The sequence below is a fragment of the Balaenoptera acutorostrata genome, chromosome 16 (assembly GCF_949987535.1).
Source record: "Balaenoptera acutorostrata chromosome 16, mBalAcu1.1, whole genome shotgun sequence".
Lineage (NCBI taxonomy): Eukaryota > Metazoa > Chordata > Mammalia > Artiodactyla > Balaenopteridae > Balaenoptera > Balaenoptera acutorostrata.
Genome location: NC_080079.1, coordinates 28,811,628 through 28,838,719, shown reverse-complemented (window position 1 = coordinate 28,838,719; position 27,092 = coordinate 28,811,628). Strand labels below are relative to the sequence as shown.

Below are 27,092 nucleotides of genomic sequence, written 5' to 3'. Positions count from 1 at the left end.
CAGGAAGAAGGGAGGCCACTGATGCTAGCTCTCCTGGCTGTCTGCTGCCTGTGACTCAGCTTGGACCATGAGACAGGGAAGAGCCCACAGCCCAGGAGGCTCCTGCCCCTTCTCTCTGCACAGAGGACAGGTTGGGGCAAACCCCGGGCCAGATGTGGGCATTGGCTTCCATCCCTCCTCCACATTGACAGATCCCATGGGAAAGCCTGAGGTCACGGTTGTGAGGACAGTTTATACAGCTCTGGCCTCTTGCCCTGATGTCACAATGCCATGGGCAGTGTGGATGGCATTGTGGGGCAAGTTCGGTCATACCCTGTCTCAGTGTGCTTGTTTGTCCTGAGATGCCCTCAGGATCTGAGGGGCTGAAGCGACAGTGGCTGGGGGAAAGCTTGGGTACTCGTTAGTCATGGGGGAAGAGATGGGCCAAGTTTCTGGCATCACTGAGTAGGACCTTAGGTGAAGGGAATGTATTATCTTTACTTATGTACATCCAAGGTTTGGCTTAGATCTGCGTAAAAGAGCGAGGAAGGAGGGGGTAAGGAAGGACAGACCGGGGGGAGTTGGGGCAGGAGACAGGCCTGATGTCCCTGAGCACCTATGAGGCTCACAGCTGGTCCTTCTGTAAGCCTGACCTTCCCAGGCTCAGACCTTATAGATGTTGCTGGCCTCTCCTTACAGAGATCGTGGAGGGCAAAAGGAAGGGACTGTCAAATGGGCTGGACTGTCCAGGTTGCATGAAGATCTGTGAACATATTTCTCCTCCAGCCCCGTTTGACATCTGACTGGGGACAGTCACAGATCCTCAAGGGAGGTGTTACCCAAGCACCCGGCCCCACCACTAAGCTGCAACTCCATCTTCCTCTTTCCTTCTGCAGCCTAATGTGCCATGATCCCAGGCATGTGTCCCCAAGCTCCCTCTCCCTGAACAAGGAGAGGGAAAAGGGAGGCCCAAACTGTGTCCAGTGCTGGGGCCTATCCATGTCATAAGCAGGTGTTCACGAGAATCACGAGATTTCTTGGGATAAAGGTCACACACGTGCAGAAAGCCTATCACAGGGCCCTCATCCTTTCCCCAAACCCCTGGGAGACCAGAGCTAGATATTTATTGACCTCCCACCTACGAGGGAAGTATATGATAATTTAAGTCTGCTTGTCCGCATTTCACAGACAAGAAACTGAGGGACAGCATTAAAAGAGCAAGTCAGAGATGAAGCTGGGACTAGAGTTGGAAGAGAAAGGAACAGGCTCTGGAATCTTGCTATTTTCCATACTCCTAAGTGTCAGCTTATTTGCCCAGCAGAGTCGTCTACTGTGTCACCCCCTTGCCTACTGCACACAGGGAAAGAAACTGAAACCTACAAGGGTAGGATGTGGTTGGCCACAAAGCAATGCAGAGCCAGTATCATAATGCCTGGGCTGCCAGAGTCTTCAGAACAGGGACTCTGGAGGCTTCAACCTGAGTCCAGGAAGCAGACAGACACTAGTAAACTGTCGGAATGACCAGCATGCAGAGTGTGTGCCCCTACATTTCAAAACCCTTGCCCAGGGCTTCCCTGGTGGCGCAGTGGTTGAGAATCCGCCTGCCAATGCAGGGGACACGGGTTCGAGCCCTGGTCTGGGAAGATCCCACATGCCACGGAGCAACTAGGCCCGTGAGCCACAATTACTGAGCCTGCGCCTCTGGAGCCTGTGCCCCGCAACGGGAGGGGCCGCGAGGGTGAGAGGCCCACGCGCCGCGATGAAGAATGGCCCCCGCTTGCCGCAACTAGAGAAAGCCCTCGCACGAAACGAAGACCCAACACAGCCAAAAATAAATAAAGTAGCTATTAATTTAAAAAAAAAAAAAAAAAAAACCCTTGCCCCGGCCATGTCAGAGTCAACAGAGGGACTGTCTTGACAGACATGGCAGCTGATGTTGCAGCCAAGAGTGACTCACAACCACGGGAGGTGAAAAAGGGAGAAGCAACTTTGCCTCACAAGTCTGCTTCTTCCTGAAAGCCCGGGAAAGCTCCGGGAGTGGGCCACCCTCCCTACCCACACACCTGGAGGACTCCTCTTCCAGGCAGATCATGGCTTCCCAGGGAAGCCTACCGCACTTTCGCTGGGCTGCTTAGAGTGGGACGCCCAAAGCCATGCTTGGAGCAGCAAGGTCATTAAAGAGAGGCCTTCACACGAGGGGAGGGGCTGATGCCATGCTGATAAGCGCCTCTATATCCCAGAGGCAGCTCTCTCTCTCTTTTTCCTCTCTCTTGACAGTGACCTGCTTGCCTGCTTGGGGTCATGTCCTTTCTTTGTGGGTGGGAGGAAATTTTGACAGGACAATCAACATCTTTGCCCTTCCAGCAGTGGGAAGAGGTAGAAAAGTCCTCTGAATTGACCTCCCTTTTCTCAGGTGTCCCTGTGAGCCAGAGGTCAGGTATATGCAACAGCACAAGTACTGGGGATATTTCAGCTGCCGGACTCTGATGGGGAAAAAAATGAAATAAGAGCTAGGGCACAGAAATCCTCAGAAACCGCCTCACCCCTAGCAGAGGTCAGGAAGGGATGAGAGGCCAGGTGAAGAGACTCAGTCCCTCTGGCAAGCTCTGCCTGCAGGCTGTTTCCTGCAACTACCTGCAGCCTAGAAATCAGCCTCACCAATGGAGATTCTGTCTACTCTGGGTCCAGCCCAGGAACATACAGGACAGCAAGTCTGAGTACATATTTGTGTCCCAAAGAGGAGCCAGAAAAGTCATAGCTAAGTGGGAACTCAGCCCAGAAATAGGCACAAATGTTGAAGCAGGGGACTATTAGGGCCAGCGGACAGCAATTTAAAAAAAAAGAAAAAAGATGTGAGCTTTGGGTTCCTCTTGAGCACAGACCATGCCCAGAATCTCCAAAGTTCCTGCATTTCATAGAACCATTTACTCTAAATTCCTTTATTCTTTTTTTTTCCTGCATTCAACGTTATATATTTGTTTATTTTTTTAATTATCTCTCCCACCAGAATATAAACTCCATGAAGACAAGAACATGGAGCTTTTTCACCAGTGTCCCTATCTCCCAGAACAGTGCCTGCTCTAGAGTAGAGGCTCAATGAATATTTATTGCACTTTAAATGAATGAATAAAAAAATGAATGAAGCAAATTTTCAGACTCCCTTTCCTGGGTTCTACGCTTGTTCCCAACCCTTCCTACTTCAGTTGAGATAAAATTACCATATAATAAACTATGCAGATCATAAGTACTCTGTTTGATGAATACTGACGATTGTATATAATCAGGTAACCAGCTCCGCAAACAAGATATAGAACATTTCAATCACCAAAATCTTCCCTTGGGCCCCTTTCCAAGTCAAATCCCCCTATCCTGGGCAACCACACTCTAACTTCTCATACTACACATTAGTTTTTCCTGTTACCAGATTTCATATAAAGGAAATCAGTCAGTATATACTTTCGGTGTCTAGCTTTTGGTTAGCATGTTTTTTAGAATCATCCACGTGGTTGCATGTGTTTGTAGTTCATTCTTTCCACAAATTGTTTATCCATTCTCCTCTTGCCAAACTTTGGGGTTGTTTCCCATTTGAGGCTATAATGAATGAAGCTATAATGAATTTCCTTGTACAAGTCTTTTGGTGGACATATGTTTTCATTTCACTTGAGGACAGTCCTAGGAGTGGAATTACTGGATCTTAGGATGGATGAATGTTCAACATTTTAAGAAACTGCCAAACTGTTTCCAAAGTAGTTGTACTGTTTCATGCCTCCACCAACAATGTTTGAGGGTTTCAGTGATTCCCCATGGTCACCAACATTTAGTGTTCTCAGTCCTTATCACTTAGCCATTCTAGTGTTAGTGGTATCTCATTATAGTTTTAAAAAATAGCTTTACTGAGAAACAGTTTACATGCCATACGATTTATCCATTTAAATTGTACAACTCAGTGGCTTTTAGTATATTCACAAAGTTGTACGTCCAATACCACAATCAATTTCAGAACATGTTTGTTACCCCGAAAAGAAACCCTGCACTCCTTAGCCATCACCCCCACCCCAACACACACAACCTCCCCATTGCCCCCTCCAAGCCTTAGGCAACCACTAACCTACTTTCTGTTTCTATAGATTTCGCTATTCTGGACAGTTAATGTAAGTGGGGTCATACATATACGGTTCTTTGTTGAGTGGTTTCTTTCACTTAGCATGATATTGTCAAGGTTCATTCACGTCGTGGTATGTACCAGTACCGCATTCTTTTTTACTGCTGAATAACATTCCTCTGTAAAAATATTCTACATCTAATTTATCCATTAGTCAGTTCATGGACATTTTAGGTTGCTTCCACTTTGGGGCTGTTATGAATAAAGCTGCTATGAATATTTGTGTACCAGTTTTTGTGCGGACATATGTTTTCATTTCTCTTGGGGATATACCTGGGAGTGAAATTGCTGGATCAGATGGCAGTTCCATGTTTAACCTTCTGAGGAGCTGCCAAACTGTTTTCAAGAGGCTGCGCCATTTTCCATTCCCAGCAGCAGGATTTCAATTTCTCCATATCTTCACCAATACTTTTTATTTGTGGTATTGAATATAGCCATCCTAATGGGTATGAAGTATCTCATTTTGGTTTTGACTTGCATTTCCCTGATGGTTAACAATGTTGAGCATCTTTTCATGTGCTTATAGGTCATTCGTGAATCTTCTTTGAAGAAATATCTATTCAATTTTTAATTGGGTTAGTTGTCTTTTTATTATCGAGTTGTTAGAGTTATTTGTATGTTCTAGATATGAGTTCCTTATCCAATATGTGATACGCAAACATTTTCTCCCATTCTGTGAGTTGTCTTTTCACTTTCTTGATAATATCCTCTGAAGCACAAAAGGTTTAATTTTGATGAAGTCCCACTTATCTATTTTTTCCTTTGTTGCCTATGCTTTGGGTGTCATATCTAAGACTAGTGCTTTTCAGTAATTTTTCATGTGCTTATTGGCCATTTTTATGCCTTCTTTTGTGAAACGTTATGCTTAAATCTTTTGCCATTTTTGAGTTGTTTATCTTTTTATGTACTGTAGTATATGTTCCCATTCCCTGTCCTGTCTATTTGTTTTCTTTTTTTTTTTTTTTTAATAAATTTATTTATTTATTTTTGGCTGCGTTGGGTCTTCGTTGCGGTGCGGGGGCTTCTCATTGCAGTGGCTTCTCTTGTTGTGGAGCACAGGCTCTAGGTGCGCGGGCTTCAGTAGTTGTGGCTCGCGGGCCGGAGAGCGCAGGCTCAGTAGTTGTGGTGCACGGGCTTAGTTGCCCTGCAGCATGTGGGATCTTCCCGGACCAGGGCTCGAACCCGTGTCCCCTGCATTGGCAGGCGGATTGTTAACCATTGTGCCACCAGGGGAGGGGAGCCCTCTATTTCTTTTCTTAATAGTTCCTTTTGGTATCAGAAAATGTTAACTTTCCTTTTTAAAAATTATTTATTTATTTATTTATTTATTTTGGCTGTGCCGGGTCTTAGTTGCGGCATGCAAACTCTTAGTTGCATGAAAATGTTAAATTTCATGAGTCTAATTTATCCATTTCCCCCTCTATGGTTACTGCTTTTTGTGTCCTGTCCAAACAACCTCTGCCTACCTCAAGGTCACAAAGATATTTTCCTCTGTTTTATATATTGGGTTGGCCAAAGAGTTTGTTTGGTTTTTTCTGTAAGATGGCTCTAGTAGCACTTAGTTGCCTTTAACGTCATTTGAAACAATTTTGTTAGATTGTATTGTGACAGCTGTCATATCAGCGTGCATTTAAAAAAAAACTTATCAAAATTGGTGAATTTTTGTGTAGCCACTTTAATATTGAAGATGGAAGAAAAAAAGCAACATTTTTGGCATATTATGCTTTCTTATTTCAAGAAAGGTAAAAACGCAACTGAAACGCAGAAGAAAAAGATTTGTGCAGTGTATGGAGAAGGTGCTGTGACTGATCGAACATGTCAAAGTGGTTTGTGAAGTTTCATGCTGGAGACTTCTCTCTGGACGATGCTCCACGGTCAGGTAGACCAGTTGATAGCGATCAAATTGAGACATTAATTGAGAACAATCAACGTTATACCACGCAGGAGATAGCCGACAAACTCAAAATATCCAAATCAAGCGTTGAAAATCATTTGCACCAGCTTGGTTATGTTAATGGCTTTGATGTTTAGGTTCCACATAAGTTAAGCAGAAAAAAACCTTCTTGACCGTATTTCTGCATGCGATTCTCTACTGAAATATAATGAAAACGTTCCGTTTTTAAAACAAATTGTGATGGGCGATGAAAAGTGGATACTGTACAATAATGTGGAAAGGAAGAGATCGTGGGGCAAGCGAAATGAACCACCACCAACCACACCAAAGGCCAGTCTTCATCCAAAGAAGCTGATGCTGTGTATATGGTGGGATTGGAAGGAAGTCCTCTATTATGAGCTCCTTCCGGAAAACCAAATGATTAATTCCAACAAGTACTGCTCCCAATTAGACCAACTGAAAGTGGCCCTCGATGAAAAGCGTCCAGAGTTAGTCAAGAGAAAACACATAATCTTCCATCAGGATAATGCAAGACCGCATGTTTCTTTGATGACCAGGCAAAAACTGTTACAGCTTGGGTGGGAAGTTCTGATTCATCTGCCGTATTCACCAGACTTTGCACCTTTGGATTTCCATTTATTTCAGTCTTCACAAAATTCTCTTAATGGAAAAAATTTCAATTCCCTTCAAGACTGTAAAAGGCACCTGGAACAGTTCTTTGCTCAAAAAGACAAAAAGTTTTAGGAAGATGGAATTATGAAGTTGCCTGGAAAATGGCAGAAGGTAGTGGAACAAAACGGTGAACATGTTGTTCGATAAAGTTCTTGGTGAAAATGAAAAATGTGCCTTTTATTTTTACTTAAAAGCCGAAGGAACTCTCTGGCCAACCCAATAGAAACTTTATGGTCTTGGGTTTTACATTTAGCTCTATGACCCCTCTCAAATTAATTTTTGTGTGTGGAGTGAGCTAGAGGTTGAGGTTCATTTATTTTATATGGATATCCAGTTGCCCCAGCAATACTTGTTAAAGAGACTTTCCCCTCCACACTGTATTGACCTGGGACCATTGTAAAAAGTCAGTTAACCATATATGTGTTGGTGGATTTCAAAATTTCTAATTTATTTCATTGATCTATTTGTCTCTACTTTTTCTAACTCCACACTCCCTTGAATACTCTAGCCTTATAGTAAGTCCTAATTAAAATAGTTTAATTCCTCCAACTTAATTCCTCCAAGATTGTTTTTGGCTACTCTAGACCCTTTTGCATTTCCACTTAAATTTTAGAATCAGCTTGTCTATTTCCTCAAAGAAATCTGTTGGATTTTTATAGGGATTAAATTAATCTATAGATCAACATTGAGTCTAACCATCTATGAACACAGTATGTCTCAATTTCTATTTTGTCTCCATTTCTTTAAGAATTTTTAAGTTTCTCTCAGCAACGTTTTGTCATTTTCAGTGTAGCTATCCCGCAAATATTTAGTTAGATTTATCCTTTGTATGTGATATTTTTGATGCTATTGTAAACAGTATATTTCAATTTTCATTCTCCAGTTGTTTTTAAATAGTATATAGGATGGAATAATTTTTTATATTGACTTTCTATCCTTGACCTTTCTAAAGTCACTTACCGATTTGGGCTTTTTGTGTGTGTGTATTCCGTACATTTTTCATACACAAGTTACATCTTCTGCAAATAATAACAGTTTTACTTTTTTTTCCCTATCTTTATGCTTTTTATTTCTTTTTCTTGCCCATTATGCTAGCTAGGATTTCTAGTACAATGTTGAATAGAAGTGGAAAGAGATTACATGCTTGCCTGTTCCCCTATTTTAGGGGAATAATTTTTGAATATTTCACCATTAAGTATAATATTAGCTGCAGCCTTTTTGTAGATGTTCTTGGTCTATAAGACCAGATCCAGGAACACTTGAGAAGGGCTGAAGAAGAGAGAGACTGTTATCTGTGACTTCTTGCTAATGACATCTTATTTACCTAAGAGAGCTAAACAGGGTCTGTTTCTTCTTCATCTCTTGAGTTGAAGAATCAAAACAAAGTTCAGAAACTGCCATGGTACCCTGTTCCCCCTTTCATAGAGCAAGATTTATAGGTCCAATTTCCATCTCCCAAGCATACTTTATACTTTCCTATTATATGCTAAAATATCTATCATCTTAATCAATGTATAAATGCAATTGGATACAGATATTGATCACATACTTATTTATAACTTCTAATTTGCCATTGACCTAATACTTCTTGATATCAAAGCTCATGCTGGGACTTCCCTGGTGGTCCAGTGGTTAAGACTCTGAGTTTCCAGTGCAGGGGGTGCGGGTTCAATCCCTGGTCAGGGAACTAAGATCCCACATGCCAAGCGGCACGGCCAAAAAAAAAAAAGTTAAAGCTCATGCTTTTCCCATAATATTACTCCTACCACACAGCCATGTTTTATGGGCTGCGGCAAGCTACTGAGGGTTTTAAAGTAATGGGTGACACACTCATAGCCATGTGATATGCCCCAGATGAACTTCAGGGAGGAAGCCCAAGCTAGGGAACCATTCACCTTTCTATCATAGTTATCAACAGTGAGATGGGCTCCCCCAAACTCTCTCCTTATCCGGACTTTCCTTAGACTCCCAAAGGTTCCCTCTTTGGGACAAGGGTAGCATCTTGTCTTCAGAGAGGAATAAAATATTCCTGTTCTCCATTTTTGTCTTGGCAGGCCTCCCATTCCTTTCTCTGGCAGAAAAATGAATGACCTACCACTTGGCTTACATAATAATGCCAGCATTAAGTGATAACAGTAGTAATACCTACCTGAGTCTAAGTGAGGAGGAGGGCAGTTTCCAGGGAACTCTGATTTTTCAGCTTGTTCTCTGCTGAAGTCCAGGGTCTGGAGGAAACAGGCAGTTAAAGAGAAAGAAAGCTGGTCTCAACGGTAGAGCCACCTTTGGCCACAATTGAGGGTACACCCCCAAAGCAACCCTGAATCTTCTCCCTTGAAGGATAACCCTGTAGATGGCAGAGGAATTAAGCAAACTAGACATTGCAGGGAGAGCCTGGAGAGGAGCAGCATGTGCTTAGACTTCTCTCCCACACACCTGCTGAGGGCTTCTGAGCCGTGACGAGATAGCTGTCCATATCTGAAGACATCTAATCTCATTCAAAACTTTTGTACTAGACAGGGAGCCAGGACTGGAACAGAGGTGGATGGTGATGGGCCAGGGAGCTGGCCTGACCCCAAGACCAGTGGCCCACTAGGGAGCTCCTTAGTCCTCCTCCCAGGCACCCGGGTGCCTCTCTTCCTGAGAAGCTAGTGGTTGGCACAAAACTCCTCACTTTCTCCTCTTCCCAGAGGAAGGATCCTGGGATAGTATTTGGGGAGGCAGGGGTGTGGCAGAGGCTGGGAGAATGCACAGCCTGCCTGGTTCCCAGCTTACTCCCATGGTAAGGCTCCCACAGGCCCAGAAAAGACAGGGCCATGAGGGACAAATGAAGTCAGAACATGTCAGGGACCAAAGATTCTGAGCAGGGATTACGACCTTGGGCTCCATCATCACATTTCTGGGCTCAGCTCCTAGCTCCATCATTTACTGGCTGCTGTGACCATAGACAAGTTATTTAATCTCTCCATAGCTCAGTTTTCTCATCTTTAAAAGGGAATAAAGGACTACCCACCTCACAGGGTCACAAGTAAGGATTAAGTGAAATGATTCTTGTGGATTGTCTTGCAGTAACAATTCACTACACGTTAGCTATTCTTGTTCCACTTACAAGTACTTTCTCTTGCTTCTGAGTGAAAGCACATGTCTGGTGCTTCCTGCCTTTCCCCATGAAGGCAATTCCAAAACTACAACCCGACAATCTGAAGAATCTCCAAAACATCCCGCACACGTTCTGGAGGCGTGGGCACAGGGATGGGACAGCTCACTGGTGCCTGGCGGTGAACGTCCCCTGCTGGGCGTGCCCAGTGGCTGAACATCGTGCGCACGTGCAGGTTTACACATCAGTGCATCTATGCGTGCGCGAGGCTGGAGACCCGCGGGTTCAGCAGTCCGGGGTTAGCGCCGCGCCGCTGGTAGGCGGGGCAGAGCCATTGTTTCGCCGCGGACCGACCGGCCCCCCCCACCCCCTGAGCGCTCGCACGGAGAGAGGCGGGGCTTCGCTGGGCCCGCAGCCCGCGACCCCGGGCTTGAAAGCAAGTCTCCCCTCCTACGCGTCTCGGCGAGCGGGAAGGCGGGGGTGCAGTTGTGTGTAGTGGTCGTCCGTGTGGCTTCCCCACTCCTCCCCGGGAAACTTCCCCAGTGCCCATCCATTCGCGAAGTGCCCGGGGCCAGTCCTGGGCTGGCACCCACCCCCCGTTTCCAGTTCCCCTATCGGGTCCTCTCCCTCTTCCAGAGAGGACCCTTCCGAGCGCCTCCGAGGCGGCGGGGTGCCGGGCAGAGGCCCAGCGGCCGGTGGAAGAGAAGCCTAGAAGGAGAAAGGGAGGGGAGGGGGAGTGAGGAGCTCGCGGCAGAGGAAACAGCAGATTGCGCCGAGCCAATGGCAACGGCAGGACGAGGTGGCACCAAATTCCCTTCGGCCAATGACGCGCCAGAGTCTACAGAAGCCCATTAGAATTTCCCCAGGGGCAGGGCCAGAGGCAGGGGCTGCGGCGGCCAAGCCGCGGTGTGTCTGCAGCATCCAATTTTTGCGTCTCCTCCCCTCTCCCGCCCATGCGGATCTCCCACGGTGAGCCAACTCTGCTTACTTTGCCCCTTGTTGGCAACGAATAAAAGGGTCTGAGGAAATACGGGACCCGGTCACCCACTGCCAGCTTTAGCCTTTAAATCACCAGCTTGGGGAGATCCACGCACAGCAGGTCGGGTCCGGACACCGATCCAGCGCGCACCGTGCAGCAAAGGGTTCCGAGCGCAGCGCCGCGGATCGCCGTGCAAAAGCGGCCTCGGGAACTAATCTACCCTCAGTTCGGGCTGCCCCGAACTCCGCTCCGCAGTCTCAGCCCTGGGAAAGTGATCCCAGCGTCCGAGAGCCCAGATGCCGGCCCACTTGCTGCAGGAGGAGGTGAGCTTCCAAGTAATGGCCCCCAGACCGCGGGTTCGCCGGCGCTGGTCGGGCTTCTAAGTGACTCGGTGGGGGAAGAGAGTTGAGATCTCTGCACACAGCCATCTTTTGCGAGTTGTACTGCCTTCAATTTGTTGGGAATGGGGATTGTAATTTGGGAACTTAGGTCCCCAACTTTTGTTTCTTAAGCTTTAAAGAAAAATCTGGTCGTGCCGGTACTCTTACGTATGTAGGCGTGCGGGCTTGTCTTTGTGTGTTCGTTGGGGTGCGAGTGTTTTACTCCTCTTTCCTATTTCCCTTTCACCTTGAGGTTTCACCCCCCTCCCCAGTCTCTCTGCACCGTTCCTAGGGACTTCCCTCTCTTCCATCTGGGATAGACCTTGCCCTCAGGTAACGTGGGTATTGGGGCCAGGTCTGTGCCTATACCCCGCCCTTCCCCCAGCTTGATTAGCGAGTGAAGTGGCCCCTACTATGTCCACGTGTCCTCTCCTCTCTCCTGACCCTCCACTTCCTCTCCCTTCCAGATCTCTAGCTCCTACACAACCACCACCACTATCACAGCGCCTCCCGCCAGGCTCCTGCAGAATGGAGGGGGCAAGCTGGAGAAGACTCCCCTATACTTGGAAGAAGACATCCGCCCTGAAATAAGAGATGACATCTATGACCCAAGCTACCAGGATAAGGAGGGCCCAAATCCCAAGCTTGAGTATGTTTGGAGAAACATCATCCTCATGTCTCTGCTACACTTGGGAGCCCTGTATGGGATCACATGGATCCCCACCTGCAAAATGTACACCTTGCTCTGGGGTAAGACTTTCCCCTGTCCTCCTGACCCAGTACCCCAGGTTCTCTCCACTCTTGATAAAGCAGGATCTTACATAGAGCAGAAACACCAGCCCTTCCAGGCTGAGGTTTTCCCAGCCATTTCTCTTTGGTGTCCTGAGAGGCTGGGTGGGCTGGGAACAGAGCCTAGGGGGGTTGGGATGCAGGAGTGTCAGTTCTGGGGGTCCTTTAATTTGGGTGTTGGGGAGGGACCCCTGAGACCATGGGCCGCAGGTTTTGAAGTGAGCAGAACTGTGCCAGAGAGTCAGCTTTCCCGGAAAGAGGTTTTCTGTTTCAAGTCTTTTGCTTGACTACTTGTCCCAGCCCTGCCAGCCACGAAAGAATCAAGGTCCCTACCTGGGAGGCATGGGGACATGGGACTAGACTAGTGGCTTTAGAGGGTATATGCTGAGCACAGTCATGGGATAGCGAGAGAAGCTACTCAGGAAGAGTTAGTAGAAGAGGGAGGAACAGAGCGGTGGTCATCCACAAAATTATTTTGCCCTGACCCTTGGCCCTGTCAGTCTCCTTAGTTACATAGACAGGTGAAGAAGTCTCCTGCGTAACCCAAGTTACACAGATTCGCTGCTCTGTGACTCCATGTAGGTCTCCAGGGGACTGCACATGCCACTCAACAAAATGTTCTTAGAATGAGATAAGGTTAAAGAAGTGTTTCATGTCCCATTCCCCACTCATCCTGCTCCAGCCCCTCTCTCCTGAGCCTGGGTAGCCCTGGCCTTCAGGCTGCTGCAGTGAGGGAGACAGTCCCCAGTGCATCCCTGCCCTGCCCTTAGCTCAGCTCTTTCAGGAATCCATGGGCTTGGGCGGAGAGCAGGGCCCTGCCCCCTGCACACACACATGCGCTGAGGGCATTTCCACCTCTGCCACCGTAAGTCTGACTTCGGAAGGGGAGAGCAGGGAAGCCTAAAGACCCAGGGGACCCACATCGCCACTGTCTGAGGGGGGTGGGCCAGAACTCCCTCTCCAGGAAGCAACTGTAGGATTTCCAGAGCAGTCCGGGGTGCAGGGCACTTGCAGACAGCTGCACTCTTGGAAGGGAGTTATGTAGTAGGGCCAGCAGGCAGGTCTCAGCCGAGTCCTCCAGGACCTCTTTAGTATAAAGTTGCTTTTAGACTAAAGAGGTCCACGGAGCTTTGTCTTGGGGAATCCTCTTGGTGCCACAGACAGAGAAATGCAGCTGGGTAGATCCCCTCTCTCAATTTTTCCAGATACACACTGGGGACGACAGTACATTTTTTGAGATTAGAAAGGTAGTGCTCCTTAAGTTACACGTGTGTCATTGCTGGGGCCGGCCACATGCAGATGAAATCTGTTCATCTGCAGACCAGGAAGGGCTCTTATATTTGTGAGGGGAGGGGGACATCTGTTCTATAGCCCTTCTGAGGACCCAGCAGAACTTTAGTTCAGCGTGAGGAATCAAGAGCAGGGACAAGGATTCCCCAGGGAGACTGTGGACCCCTCTTTCTACCCCTTCTCCCCAGTAGAGGAGTCTTCACCAGGTGTTTAGTCACCTGCAAGCCCCTTCCAGCCTCAGGTCTCCCTGTATGCCTCTCGTAAAGTCCAGAGTTTGGCCAGACCGCTGCTGCTCACTCCTCTTCCTCGGCTGCTAGCGCAGGGGGCAGAATGCTATCCCCGAACCAGGGCTGTGCCCGCTACCTTTTTGGTGCCCTGCCCATGGGTGTGTGCTGTGCCTTTGGACAGAGAAATGTGTCACACAAAGACTGGATGAGTTGTGACTATTTTACTCCTGTCCCTGGGCCCTGTGGTGGATGGCTTAGCTGACGGAATGACCGATTTGGTATGGGGATATCAGAACTCTTAAGGAACAAAAGGGGGTTGGAGGGAGGGTCAGAGGGTCCTTCGGCGTTCAGGAGCTTGGCTTTACCTTTTCTTGTTTTATCCCTAAGGACAGTGTTAAATTAGCAAATGGTTGTGATTCCAGCATTTCTCATGACTGAGCAATTTTGAGCAATTTTGTCTCAGAAGAGCCCTGAGGGAAGGGCTGAAGAGATATCTCTGGCTACGCTGAGATGCCATGGGGCAAAACTTCTCCAGTCTCTTTCTTAGGACTAAAGCTATGAGGTTTTGCTTAACCATCAATTTGGACTTTAATAGAGAATGAATTTCCAGCTGACACAAGGCCTTCTATTAGATAAGCCTTAGAGAAAAAGGCACCAGAGGGCTTGGGTGCTTTTCCCAATTCCTTTGTTAATGCAAGGATCTTATGTGCTTTCTGAGTCAACTTGCCAGGGTCTTCGGTGGCATGAAACAGCCCCAATAACTTCCTTGCTTCTGAGCTGAGTGCTTCTTCTTTTGTGCCCAAAGACATTTTTTTTCACCCTTAGTGATTGGCGGGCTGTAGCTCAACTGTCATTTATCCAGGTGCAGGTGCAGGCAAGATACTGCACGTGGGAGGATATTACCACGTGGCCGGAGACCAGCAAATCATAGGGGGCCCTAATTCAGCCCAGAGGGACTGTGGGTAGAGCTCTCCCTAGGACAGACTCTAGCTCCATGGCTCTCCTCCCCATCCTGTAGGAGGAATAGGATAGGGTAGAGGAAGATGGGTGGGGTGGGAGCTTGTTTAGGAAACTGCTATCTATGGCTGAAGAACACAGGACGATTTGTTACAATGTGTGGTGTCTCCAACTGCAACTAAGTTCAGTGGCCACTGAGGATCCATTGTTTCTAGCTGCTTCCCTAGGAATGAAACATTGTCAACAGTCACTGCTCTACCAAGGCCTCAGCCCCTGCCTCCTAGAGTTACTGAACAGAGGAAGGTAGGTATGCCAAGCAACCCGCCTCCCAGTTAGAGACTCTGTCTGGCGCCCCCGGAGCCTGCAGGCCTCCAGGAAGGTGAGGCAGGACAGCATTGGGGTGCTCCACCCACAGCTTTGAGTCCGTGCCGCTATTATCTAGAATTAGCCTTGGCAGAGGGAGTGTGGGCTGGCAGAGGGACATGGCAAAGGTGAGACACAGGAACCTTGTGCCTATCTTGGGGAGGTGGATGGTACACATCCTTGTGCCAGACTTTCGAACATAAACTGCTTATTGACAGAAAATCTAGTTTCAAATCTTGGCTCCATTTCTTACTTGCCATGTGACGACAGATAAACACTTAACTTCTCTGAGCTTCTATTTCTTCAACTGCAAAGTGAGGATATTAAACCCCATTCAAGGTATCCAGTGAATCGGAGAATATAAAATCCTTGGCGAAGCTTAAGACGCTGTGCAGCTATGACTTACATACAGGGCAAATTTTCCCCTCCTATGGCCACACCACCTGCTAAAAGATTGAAATGCTTTTGTACCAGCTGGTAAATAGCCCTAGTTCTGAGCCCCCTTAATGTCCCCTAGAACCCAGGGACCCTTGAATTGGTCAGTGCCCAGACCATACTGTCTGTTAAATATTTTAATACCATCCTTGCTTATGTGTCTTAAGCACTGCAGGAGTAGTCTGTGGTCCTTCAAACCTTGGAGAAGGTTAGCAGAAGGTCAGAGGAGATGCGATCTGGGAGAGTGTCCTTCACGAATGAGAATGCCAAGTGGCTGGGGGGTAAGAGCCCTCTTCTCTGTCCTGCCTTTCTGAAGTTCCTGGGACTCCTAAGCTTATTCCAGCTCCTAGGTTGAGAGGATGAGAGGTGATGGTATTTTTCAAGTGATAAAATCAAAGGAGCCTAAGAGATCAAGGTATCCCTGGAGTTCAGGAAAAAGCAGATCCTCACTCGGAGGCTAAAGAACACACAGACTCTGACCTGAGGAGAACATCATGTGAATGCTTTCCCAGATTAATGACTCCCTGCCCTGTCTTCTCCTGGCAGCGTTTTTCTACTATCTGATTAGTGCCCTGGGCGTCACAGCAGGAGCCCATCGCCTGTGGAGTCACCGAAGTTACAAAGCTCGGCTGCCCCTGCGGCTCTTCCTGATCATCGCCAACACGATGGCATTCCAGGTGAGAAGCCAACTGTGCTCAGCTCTTTTTTCCTCACTCTTTATTGACGATCTGGGGGCAGAATGGAGGCGATCAGTGCCTGGAGAGGAGCAGCACCTGGACAGCCACTTCACTTTCTCCTTATAGTCAAGTTCAAGTTCAGTCCTGAAGTCCATAAAACATAAGTTTACTTCTGAGTGACTGGAAAAGGGAGGTAGGAGATAAAGAGGAAATACTCTCAGTGTATAGGGTCATTTTTGATCCTCTGTTATCACAAAGTCTGGCCACTGTGGTCCTTCATAAGTGCATAAGGCAGGAACTGAAGGCAGGAACTGACCCTGGTTTCCCTGGCAGACATTGAACAAGACATTCACTACTTTAATGTCTTAGGACTCCACCACAATGGGGCTGAAGTTAATGTTTCACAGATTCATGAACTCTGTTGTTTTCAGGTAAGAAGATCAAACACTTTTATAGTGCTAACTATATGCCTGGCACTATTCTAAGCACTTGTCATAGATTACCTCATTAAACCCTCACAACGATCTTAGGAGGTAGCTGCTATCGTTATCCCCATTTCACAGATGGGGAAATTGTGTCACTGAGGGTTTAGGTAGACCAACGCTATGGTCCTATGTTGGGCTACCAGGCTGCCTAAGTCAAGTGTTGAGGTTTGTTGAAGCAGGAAGTTTATAGCAGAGATAGAATGAAGGAAATTGGAGAAAGGGAACTCATAGTTATTAAGCAGTAGCAGAGGGTAAAGGATAGCATGTAGTGCAAGGCTTAGCTTGGAGCAAGAGGAAAAAACAAGGAAACCAAATTAATCCCCTTCTCCATGGCAATATCCCACGGTTACATAATCATCTCTGCCATAGCACTTAATGCCTTGAAGGCTCCCCACGTTGTCCCTGTGGGGCAAAAGAAGGAAGAGATTGTGCAGACTCCCCAGCCATTGGAACTCGCCTGAGAGGGTGTCTCTCCTCAGGCCTTCATTCCTCTTCTCTGTTCCTCCAGAATGACGTTTACGAATGGGCTCGAGATCACCGTGCCCACCACAAGTTTTCGGAAACACATGCTGATCCCCACAATTCCCGACGTGGCTTTTTCTTCTCTCACGTGGGTTGGCTGCTTGTGCGCAAACACCCAGACGTCAAAGAGAAGGGTGGTTTGCTAAACTTATCTGACCTAAAAGCTGAGAAGCTGTTGGTGTTCCAGAGGAGGTGAGTGACATGATGATGGAGCTGGGGACCTGGCATTTGGTGACCCACTTTTTTCTCCTGGGACTTGTCAACATGAGCTGAGAAATTTACTGGGTTTCCATATCCCAAATTATAATTTAAAACCCTAATTTTTAATAGCCCACAGGCCCATAGCCATAAACTGTTGTTGTTTCTTTCTCTCTGAGCTATCTAAACCAATTAAATTCAACAAATGTTTGTTGACCTAGGACGGTCATGGATACAAAGCTGAATGTGTCATGGTCCTTACCTTCAAGGAGTTCATAGCTTATTGGGGAGTGGAGGGATAAGCCAAGTGTCCAAATACCTATGATACGTGGCAAAATATTTTCCATACCCAGGAGAGGCACAAAGGGGAGGGAGGTTGCAGAGTGGGGACATCAGGGAAGGGCTTATGAAGAAAGTAGCTTTGGAATCCACTGATGGATAGAGATTTTCACAGGTGGGGAGGTGGGGACAGTGCAAACAGAAAGAATGAGCTGAAGTGTGTTCCAGCAACAGAGTCCTTTGAAGTACAGGGTGTGGTAGGAAATAAGGCTAGAAAGGGAAACCGATGCCATTCTTCTGGATTCTTAAAAGCAGATGAGGTTTAATTTAACCCAGGCAATAGGAAACCCTGAAAAGGCTTTTGAGCCAGAATGTGGCATGGTTGGAGGTGTGCTTTAGAAAGGTCACTCTGGGGATAGGTGAAAGAAGGCCTTGAGCTAAAGAGGTGGGAAGCAGGGCCACAGGTGGGGAGGTAGTGGGGATCCGTGCAGGGAAGTGGTGGTAGGAGTGGAGAGGAGCTGGAAGCAGGGGTTACTAATGATACAAGAGGATCAGACTTGACTGCTGAAGGGATGTAGGAAATCAGCTCCCTCGGAATGTCAGTGGCCTGCTGTACATTTGGGAGAATGAAGAATGGGACAGGGCCTCCAGAGGGACAGACCTGCAGGCATCTATCTGCCAAGAGCACTGATAAAGAGAAAGGAAGCCCAAAGGCAGGATGGAAAAACCCGGGAAGGAGAACTCAGTCTGTAATTTGGACCCACCTGTTTTACCAAAGTGGTATTATGCTGTAGTAAAAGAGAGCAATGGATTTAGAGTCAGGAGACAAAGCATTCCAATCCTTGCTCCACCGGTGTCTGGTGGTGTGACCCTAGAAAAGTCATTTAACCCCTCATTACCTCATCTAAGAAGTATGATAATAACACTACATTCTCAGAAGATTTCCCACCCCATTCCCTCTTGCTCTGTTTCCTGCCACATTGTGCTCACAATGTAGAAAGAAAGAGACAGCCCAACCGTGTGAGAATAGAAAATCAAGTAGGTCTCAGAGTCCTCTCTCCACTGACCGGGCGTGTGATCTCTCAATGTAGGTACTACAAACCCGCTGTCCTGTTGATGTGCTTCATCCTGCCCACACTCGTGCCCTGCTACTGCTGGGGTGAAACTTTTCCACACAGCCTGTTAGTCGCCACCTTCTTGCGTTATGCCGTTGTGCTCAATGCCACCTGGCTGGTGAACAGTGCTGCCCACCTGTACGGATATCGCCCTTATGACAAGACCATTAACCCCCGAGAGAATCTCCTGGTTTCACTGGGAGCTGTAGGTAAGTCACATCTAGTGGTCTGCAGCTTAGGGTATTAGGCTAGGAGCCAGAAAAACCAGATTCACCTATTTTATGACCCCTCTCTGTCTTTACACTATAAAACTAAGGGGCAATATTAAAAATCCTTGAGAATTAAGCAGCAAGTCCTATGTAAAGAGAACAGGGTGAGGGACTTCCCTGGTGGCGCAGTGGTTAAGAACCCGCCTGCCAATGCAGAGGACATGGGTTAGAGCCCTGGTCGGGGAAGATCCCACATGCCGCGGAGCAACTAAGCCCGTGAGCCACAACTACTGAGCCCACGCGCCTAGAGGCCGTGCTCCGCAACAAGAGAAGCCACTGCAATGAGAAGCCTGTGCACTGCAACAAAGAGTAGCCCCCGCTCGCCGCAACTAGAGAAAGCCCGCACACAGCAACGAAGACCCAATGCAGCCAAAAATAAATAAATAAATGAGAAAAGGGTGAATAATAACAATGCCTTTGATTCCAGGTTCCAGCACAATCCCCAAATGCTATGTATGATGAGCCCCTTTGGGTTGGCCTTTTTCCAGTCATCTCTGATCTGGGTGGCTGGTAAGCCTAGTGTTTTACATTTAGACGTGCTATACAACATGTAGAACAAATAGGTGTCATTTAATTCAATAAGCTTCTCTTTTGTCACCTTGCTATTTTCAGAGAGGCCATACTTGAAGTGTATTTCATGCCTTATTGCTTGGTGATGCCAGTATGAAGGACATCAAAGCAACTGTTGGTGGCCCTTTATCACCACCTACCATTCTCATCTCTTGTCCTTTATTTTTCTCTCTTCTGCTCCTCTTCTGTGCTGGGAACACTCCCTCCCCTCAACGTGGCTTAGGGAACTCCCAGTAAAGCAGTTAGTTTGATCACAAGTACCTGCTCACTGATCTAATGCTGACTATTCAAGAATTTATTTATACCATTCCAGTTCCAATAGCCAGAGTCTAAGGCAACAGGGTTCTACAATCTGTCTCCATTTTTTTTTTGTCCGTCACTCTTTTCAACTAAATATAGACCTTGACTAAGGCCTGAAATTAGATTTCCTTAAGCAGACCCCATGGCCTCTTCCACACCGGTCATCAGTGCTGTTGGTCATTCAGCATATCGAGGCAACCTCCCTGCTCCACACATTTACGTACACCACAGCCTAGCCTTCGCTTTGTTCTCTTTAAAACCTTCCTTTATATTCTCAACCCTGACCATCTTTTTTTACTATCTGCACTAAAGACATTTTTTTATCTCTTTTTAACTTTCATGCACCTTCCCCCTCCTTTCAGACACCTTGTACTGTTGTCCATGTTCTTACTCTGAACCATGTTTGAAATCAATCATACAGGCTATTTTCATAGAAAATTCATGAACATTATGGAAGTTTCTGGAATGAGATCGGTCCTGTCCTGCAAACAGATCTGTCTTCCCCAGCCCCAGCCTCTTTATGAACATCCATTCAAAGTGGCTGCCAGTAGCTTACTTTGTCTCGGTTATCATTCCTCCATACCTGCTCTCCCCGCTTATCACCTCACCCTTTGTTCTCCAGTAGCCTGCTGCCCTGCCATTCTAATCTTTTTCTTCTTGAATTACCTCCCCCGCAGTCACATGCTCTTCTTCTCTCTGCTAAAGCTGGCCTCACCCCTTGAGCCTCTCTTGGGCTGTATCTTGCTGCCCCAGTTGCAAAGTCTCATCCTTCTTTCGCCCACTGACCTTCCTCCACTTTTTTTCCTCCCATGGCAACGTGTGTGTGTGTGTGTGTGTGTGTGTGTGTGTGTGTGTGTGTCTGATTCAGTTTAAATCTGATAAGTGTGGGCCTGGCTAGTGCTTATACAGAGCCTAGCTGCAAAGCCGTTTATGGAAATTAGTAATCCTCCATCAGTACCTTTAGCCTTGGGGTTTTCCTACCCTCCTACTCAGTTCACACTGGATAAACTGATGATCCACACTGTGGATAGTCAGAGAAAGGACGTACCTTGAGATGATGCCCTGGATGGTGTCTTTCCCATCGCAGGACTTCCTTCCTTTTTGGTTATTAATGCCATTATTACTCTACTGGGGCTCTTTCATCTTCAAAGGGCTCAGCACACTCTTTTACTAGCTATTCTTTTTTTTCTTTTTAATTTATTTTTGGCTGTGTTGGGTCTTCATCGCTGCACGCGGGCTTTCTCTAGTTGCGGCGAGCGGGGGCTACTCTTCGTTGCGGTGCGCGGGCTTCTCATTGTGGTGGCTTCTCTTGTTGCGGAGGAGCGAGGGCTCTAGGCGCCTGGGCTTCAGTAATTGTGGCTCGCAGACTTCAGTAGTTGCGGCACGTGGGCTTCAGTAGTTGTGGCACGCGGGCTTCAGTGGTTGTGGCTCAGGGGCTCTAGAGCGCAGGCTCAGTAGTTGTGGCGCACGGGGTTAGTTGCTCCGTGGCATGTGGGATCTTCCCGGACCAGGGCTCGAACCCGTGTCCCCTGCATTGGCAGGCAGATTCGTAACCACTGCGCCACCAGGGAAGTCCCCATTAGCTCTTCTTTACCCAGCTTTACCCCAGCCTCATAAGGGTCGGTGTTGTTATTATTGAATGAGGTTCAGAAAGAAGATCCTGCCGCAGATTAGAGAACTCCCTGTCTGGAGTTTCCACAGCTTGATGCATTACAGAAATTATCCTGAATCCAGAAGCTCTTTGATTTTCCTCTATCCAGCAAAGTGAACTGCTCATCTCAGAATCTTAGAGCTTACAGGGACTACCTAAGCCTTTTGATTCTTATTCCCTCAGAGAGCTTCTGTTTATCAGCCTCACCCCCCACCCTAGGGTCAAAGCTCAAAGAATTAGAAGCCAGAGCAGTCTACTCTGAACCAGCAGAGGCTGAGGAAACTTGGGCCCATGGGCTGGGCCTTCTTTCTTCTGACTTGACTGTTGCTGCCCAATTCTGTTGGTACCTTCCACCCTTGGAGAGAGTACCCATTGCAGTGGGGACAGGTGTACTCCTTTGCTCACCTTTGTAAGAAACACAGCAAAGGTTCTTCATTGTGGACTCTCTCCTCTCCCCACCCTAACACATGCATGTATACACAGAGCCTTTAGGGTCTCATACCAATATTTAGTGAAGCTCTGGAATTTTCCAGTCTAAAATCCACTCCCAGTGATAGAAGTTTCTCTCAAATCATCTTATCCTCTCAGAAACTGCCCGTCCTCCTCCCACAAAGGCTCCCAGAGAGCCATGGTGACCAGGGTCTCCCCAGTCGTTTCTTAAGATGCCTCTGAGGGAATCTGTTTGGTTCAGAGTTTAAAAGACTGGATTCATTCATTCATTCATTCATTCAACAGCGGCAGGTTTCTACTAGGTTTGAGGTACTCCGCTAGGTAACCAGAGTGCCAAGATCAAGAAGCCAGCAATCCAGTGTAGCTCCATAACTTTTCTCTGCTTTGTTCCAGGTGAGGGCTTCCACAACTACCACCACTCCTTTCCCTATGACTACTCTGCCAGTGAGTACCGCTGGCACATCAACTTTACCACATTCTTCATCGATTGCATGGCTGCCGTCGGTCTGGCTTACGACCGAAAGAAAGTATCCAAGGCTGCCGTCTTGGCCAGGATTAAAAGAACTGGAGATGAAAGCTACAAGAGTGGCTGAATTTGGGGTCCCTCGGTTTCCTTTTCCAAAAGCCAGCTGGGCAGAGGTTTAATGTTCTGTTTATTAACTACTGAATAATGCTACCAGGATGCTAAAGATGATGACGTTAACCCATTCCAGTACAGTATTCTTTTAAATTTTCTTTTAAAATTGAAAGCCAACAACTCTGCCTTTATGATGCTAAGCTCATGTTCTTATTTCTTTTCTTTTCTTCTTTCTCTTCTACTCCCATTATCCTTCCCTTTGTTTTGTTCCTATCACCTTCCTTTCTCTTCCCCCTCAATGCCCCCCAGGCAAGCAGCTGGTCAGTCATTGGTGGGTTTCCAGCTTCCAAAGCCTAGACAACCTTTCTAGAGTCCAAAACTAGTGGTCTTTGCCCCAGATAACCCTTTCCTTGAGCTGTCCTGAGCTTTAAGGTGGGTGGCTCAAGCTAGAGATATGACAAAATCTTCTGGGAAGGCCCCCAGTTAGCTTCAGCTTAGGCTTTTGCTATATGAAATGGAAAAATAACTTTATTGGCACAAAGCTTTGAAAGCAGGTAAATTGTCAGGGGAGAGAGTTAGCATGCATGATATGATTGATAAATAAGGATGAGTTGAAGTGGGAAACAAGGCAGGAAGCTCCTGCTGTGATCGGACACCCAGCTGCCTGCCCACCAGCCAGCATGCTTCCTTTCTCTCCTGACTCTGATTGGGGAATGGCCGTGGAGCTTGGCAATGCTAGAACTCAAAAGCAAATCTCAATGTCCCAATATACTTTAGGCTGAGGATAAAGAACAAGCATTTAGTTTACGATAAAAGTGGTCTCTGCTGGGGAAGGACTTTTTTTCTTTCTTTTATAACAGGAAGATTTCTTATTCCAGATAACAAGAAATCTTGAGGTTGGTTGTTTCCAGAATTGGTGACTCCAGTAGCTCATGGAACCATCAAAATTCTTTCATCTCTCTGCTGTGCCATCTTTGGTATAGTGCGTGGTCAGCTCCCCTCATAGCAATAAGGTGGCTTCAGCATTTTGAGACATCCAAAAAAAGATGTGTTGGTGGTACAGTGGTGAGCATAGCTGCCTCCCAAAAAAGAAAGGATTTTAGGAGGTGGAGTTGGGTCAAACATAGAGCTATATGTCCATGGGTACTTTGCTTGGAATATTAAAATAATCCTTTTAGAGTATTTCCCTCTGAAGGAGAGTGGGGCTTGAAGAAGAGGAAGAATTAGGCGGGTTGTCTCCTTTCCTCTCACTGCTGGACAGGAGATGGAGAGGTTGAGGGGCAGGGTCTGTAGGCAGTTCCTAAGAGGGAACATTACAAAAGAAGGGCTCTGAGAACACATGGCTGTGGGATTTGGAAGGTTACTGAGTAAGTTATTGGGTGTCCTAATATGGAAGCTGGTTATACAAACAAGTTAGATGTTGGGTTCATTTCATTAATTTCAATTTCTCCTTGGACTGAGAAAGAACTAGAAGGCTTCTCCCCACAGTGTTGAACCCTTTCACTCATTCCTTCTCTGTTAACTTCTAGCCTAAAGTATAGGACTGCCTGGGGGGAGGGGTAGGAATCTCTTAACTACCCTGACTATGGATTCCTGGCTCTGCCCTGTCTGTCCATTTTCTCCTGCCAGTTCTGTCTCCTCCCCAATGTTTTCTTCTTTCTCTGGATAGGCAAGCCTCCTTTGTGTGTATTCAGAGGCAGTGATGGCTACTGTGGTCCAGGCAGCTGGGTAGCTGAACCACTGTTTCTCTTTATAAAGTTGAGCAAGCTGCCACTTTCACTTGGCCTCCAGAGTCTCCACCTACACCCTTGTGCTTCCCCACCACACTGATGACTCAAGACAAGGCTAGCAAACCCCGCTGGAGACATCCTGCGCACAGGCATTCCTTCTCATGAGGCACAGCCAAGCCAAATGCTCATGTTGTGCCAGTGAGCCAGCCATGGAGCAAAAGAGGGTTTGTTTTTAGTCTCCAGTGTCTCGGTCAGAACCAGAGAGGATGCTGGATGCCTCCTGCTTACTCAGTAAGCCTGCCCAGCCTGAGTCAGTGCTCCCAGCTGACAGTGCAATGCTTGCAGAAGTGGGAGGAGCCAAGTCTTCACTGGGAAGCACAAGAAGCAAAGGCGAGTTCCAAAGTGCCTCACTCAAAAGGAGGTCCCGGCCCCTGGAGCTAGGGTATACAGCAAAGCTTTGGCTGAGACTTGGGATGTGAGATGCCATGAACTTTGTTGAACAGCATCTCTGTTCAGCAAACTAACCAGCATTCCCCACAACACAGGCTAGGGCAGACAATAGTATAGAGGAGTTCTGAAGAAACATCAGTGTCTGAGAACCTTGGGCCACTCCTGTCCCTGTAACCTCAGTCGTCAATGCAGAAGCCTGGCTTTACTCTATTAAGATTGGAAATGTACGGTACCAAATGCTCTGTCCACTGTTGAGCCCCAAGGATGGAAGGGAGGAGAGCATTTCTTTCTGTATTAATTGAATAGATGGAGGCCACAGGGGTTGGGCTGGACTAAAGGCATCCTTGTCTTTTGAGCTGTTCCTCTCAGTAGAAAAAAATCTAATGGAAGATCACTGTAGTTTAGATCCACTGACCCAAGTACCTACCCCTTGGAAATGCCTGTGGGGTAGTTTTAATTCCACAGGTCATCAGAGGCCTGCTTTACACCTGATGATCAAAACCAACTTTTATCTTTCTATTCTAATTGTGTTCAATGGATCTGATCTATACCATGACCCTACACAAGGCTGGATGGGGTCCAGTTTCTAACAGTCCTTGCTTTGTGGGCGTGCTGACAACTTATCTGGGTGCCTTACATCTTTTTTAATCAGTGTTGCATCTGAGCCTGCTCTGCTTCCTCCCTGCTCCCTCTGTGGAGTTCTTTTGCACCTGAGAGCCTGCAGAAGTGGCTAGTAGAAAAGGGGGCCTGGCTGGAGAATTATCAGTATAGCTGTTTGCAGGATTCCCTTCTGGGCTTTGTTTTGGAAACTTTTCTTAGGGCTGTTTTTATTAATTGCCCACATATGATGGAGGGTGGAAGGAATTTGAATGTATTTGACTTATAATTTTTTTTTTTAATATTAAAAGATGGTTGTAGCATTTAAAATGGAAACTTTTTCTCCTAGTTAGCTAGTATCCTGAGTGTATTCTCTGTAAGTGTAGCTCAAATGGGTCAGCGTGAAAAGTTAAAGAAAGCACGATGTCAAGGTTACACGGGTGGTTAAGGCCAGGGCCTCTCCTACCACTGTGCCACGGACTTGCTGTGTGACCCTGGGCAAGTCATTTAACTATAATGTGCCTCGGTTTTCCTTCTGTTAAAATGAGATAATAATACTGACCTACCTCAAAGGGCAGTTTTGAGGCGTGACTAATGCTTTTTATAAAGCATTTTGGGATCCTTCAGCAGAGGAATTCTCTTAAGTCCTGAGTATTTTTATAGTAGCAGTATCCACCGTGAACTGTGTCCACCATGAACCATGTGTCCTGGATGCTATCATGGATCTATACGGTTCTCTCTGAGAGATTGAATAAACCCATTAGATAAGTGGTGGATAACTAGCCAGACAAAATCTGAGAATGCATAAACTCATTGCCATGGAAACATACACAGGATACCTTTTCCTTGATTGGGTGGGATTTTTCCCTTTTTATGTGGGATAGTAGTTATTTGTGACCTAAGAATAATTTTGGAATAATTTCTATTAATATCAACTCTGAAGCTAGTTGTACTGATCTGAGATTGTGTTTGTTCCTAATAAAAGTGAAGTGAATCTGATTGCCCTGTGTTTGAGAGTTTTTTTGGCTGTGATTCAGTCTCTTGGGACTTATTCACCACCCTATTTATGTCCTGTTCCTATATCTTTAAGAGTAAAAAAGAAGTACAAGAAGCCACAATGGTTGACTCATACCCCAGTAACCCGCCCTGCTCTCCTGCCCTTCCTAGGGGTAACTTTAGGTTAAACTCAGCCTTGGCAACAGGAAGCCAGTAGTCTGCTGCCATTAGATCAAACACATTAACACCAGCTGGCACTTCGGGCCTGGGGAAATGTCAGGACTCCTGTGTGTCCCATGGTCACATGGACCCAAAACAGAGATACTAAGAGAGGAAGGGAGCAGCAGGAGACACTCTGGAAAGAGTCCTGTACCTGGCAACCCAGGCTGGGCCATCCAAATCATTCCTCTGAAATGTAGTCCCTCCCGCTAATAGAGTAGCTTCCTGAAAATGCTGATTAACAACAGCAGGAAGACAGGAAAAACAATCCCAGGGAAGGCTTGTAAATTCTTGGGGTAGAGAGGCCTTCATGATCATTAGGTGGAAAAGGCTTTAGCTTTTACTACCTTATCTGAGAATCTTCATGTGGAAAAGAGAAGGACTTTTTACAGTTTGAAGAAGCTCCATTTTCCAACAGAAGCCACCTGGACAATGCCTGGGCTTCTAAGCATTCCACAGAACCAGCCCCCTTCACTTTCTAATGTAAGGTCACCCTCACCTTGGACAAGAAGCAAGATTCTCTCAGAGTGATTCTGAGCATCCAACATCAAGTCTATATTCATTGAGGCCTTGCCAGACCTTAATAAGTTGACGGTGGCACTTGCTTAATATCTGGCTTTCCACCCCTTTCCCTCTATTTTGTTTAAAATGTTCAGGTTGGACCATTTTTTCTGTTGTTCTATAATTGCACTGTTCCTTCCAAGTCTCTCCTTTGTCTTTGGAGACAAAGACACCAGCCACATGAGAAAGGACAGCTGCTGTAAACCATAGCAAGTCTAGATGAAA

At 46.8% G+C, this 27,092-nt stretch overlaps 2 protein-coding genes across 2 annotated transcripts in view; one reads left to right on the top strand and one right to left on the bottom strand.

Moving 5' to 3' along the window:
• The window catches only part of PKD2L1 (polycystin 2 like 1, transient receptor potential cation channel), a 56,968-nt gene extending 47,069 nt beyond the window's left edge, over window positions 1-9,899 (bottom strand). The window contains exons 1-2 of the mRNA XM_057530591.1: window positions 9,814-9,899; window positions 8,857-8,932 (exon numbers count right to left, since the gene is read on the bottom strand). The gene's annotated coding sequence lies outside the window, so the exon portion shown is untranslated. The remainder of the gene's footprint in view (window positions 1-8,856; window positions 8,933-9,813) is intronic.
• A 693-nt stretch (window positions 9,900-10,592) lies between these two features.
• On the top strand, window positions 10,593-26,090 carry SCD (stearoyl-CoA desaturase). The gene is made up of 6 exons (XM_007187359.3): window positions 10,593-11,103; window positions 11,628-11,910; window positions 15,768-15,898; window positions 16,892-17,097; window positions 18,474-18,706; window positions 22,131-26,090. The coding sequence occupies exons 1-6, from the start codon at window positions 11,077-11,079 to the stop codon at window positions 22,328-22,330; spliced, it is 1,080 nt and encodes a 359-aa protein (XP_007187421.1). The 5' UTR covers window positions 10,593-11,076; the 3' UTR covers window positions 22,331-26,090.
• Window positions 26,091-27,092: the final 1,002 nt, after the last annotated feature.

Coding starts and splice junctions, on each gene's coding strand:
- SCD (XM_007187359.3), top strand. CDS start 11,077: ATGCCGGCCCACTTGCTGCAGGAGGAG. Junction 11,104..11,627: donor CCCACTTGCTGCAGGAGGAG/GTGAGCTTCCAA, acceptor TCTCCCTTCCAG/ATCTCTAGCTCCTACACAAC. Junction 17,098..18,473: donor CTGTTGGTGTTCCAGAGGAG/GTGAGTGACATG, acceptor CTCTCAATGTAG/GTACTACAAACCCGCTGTCC.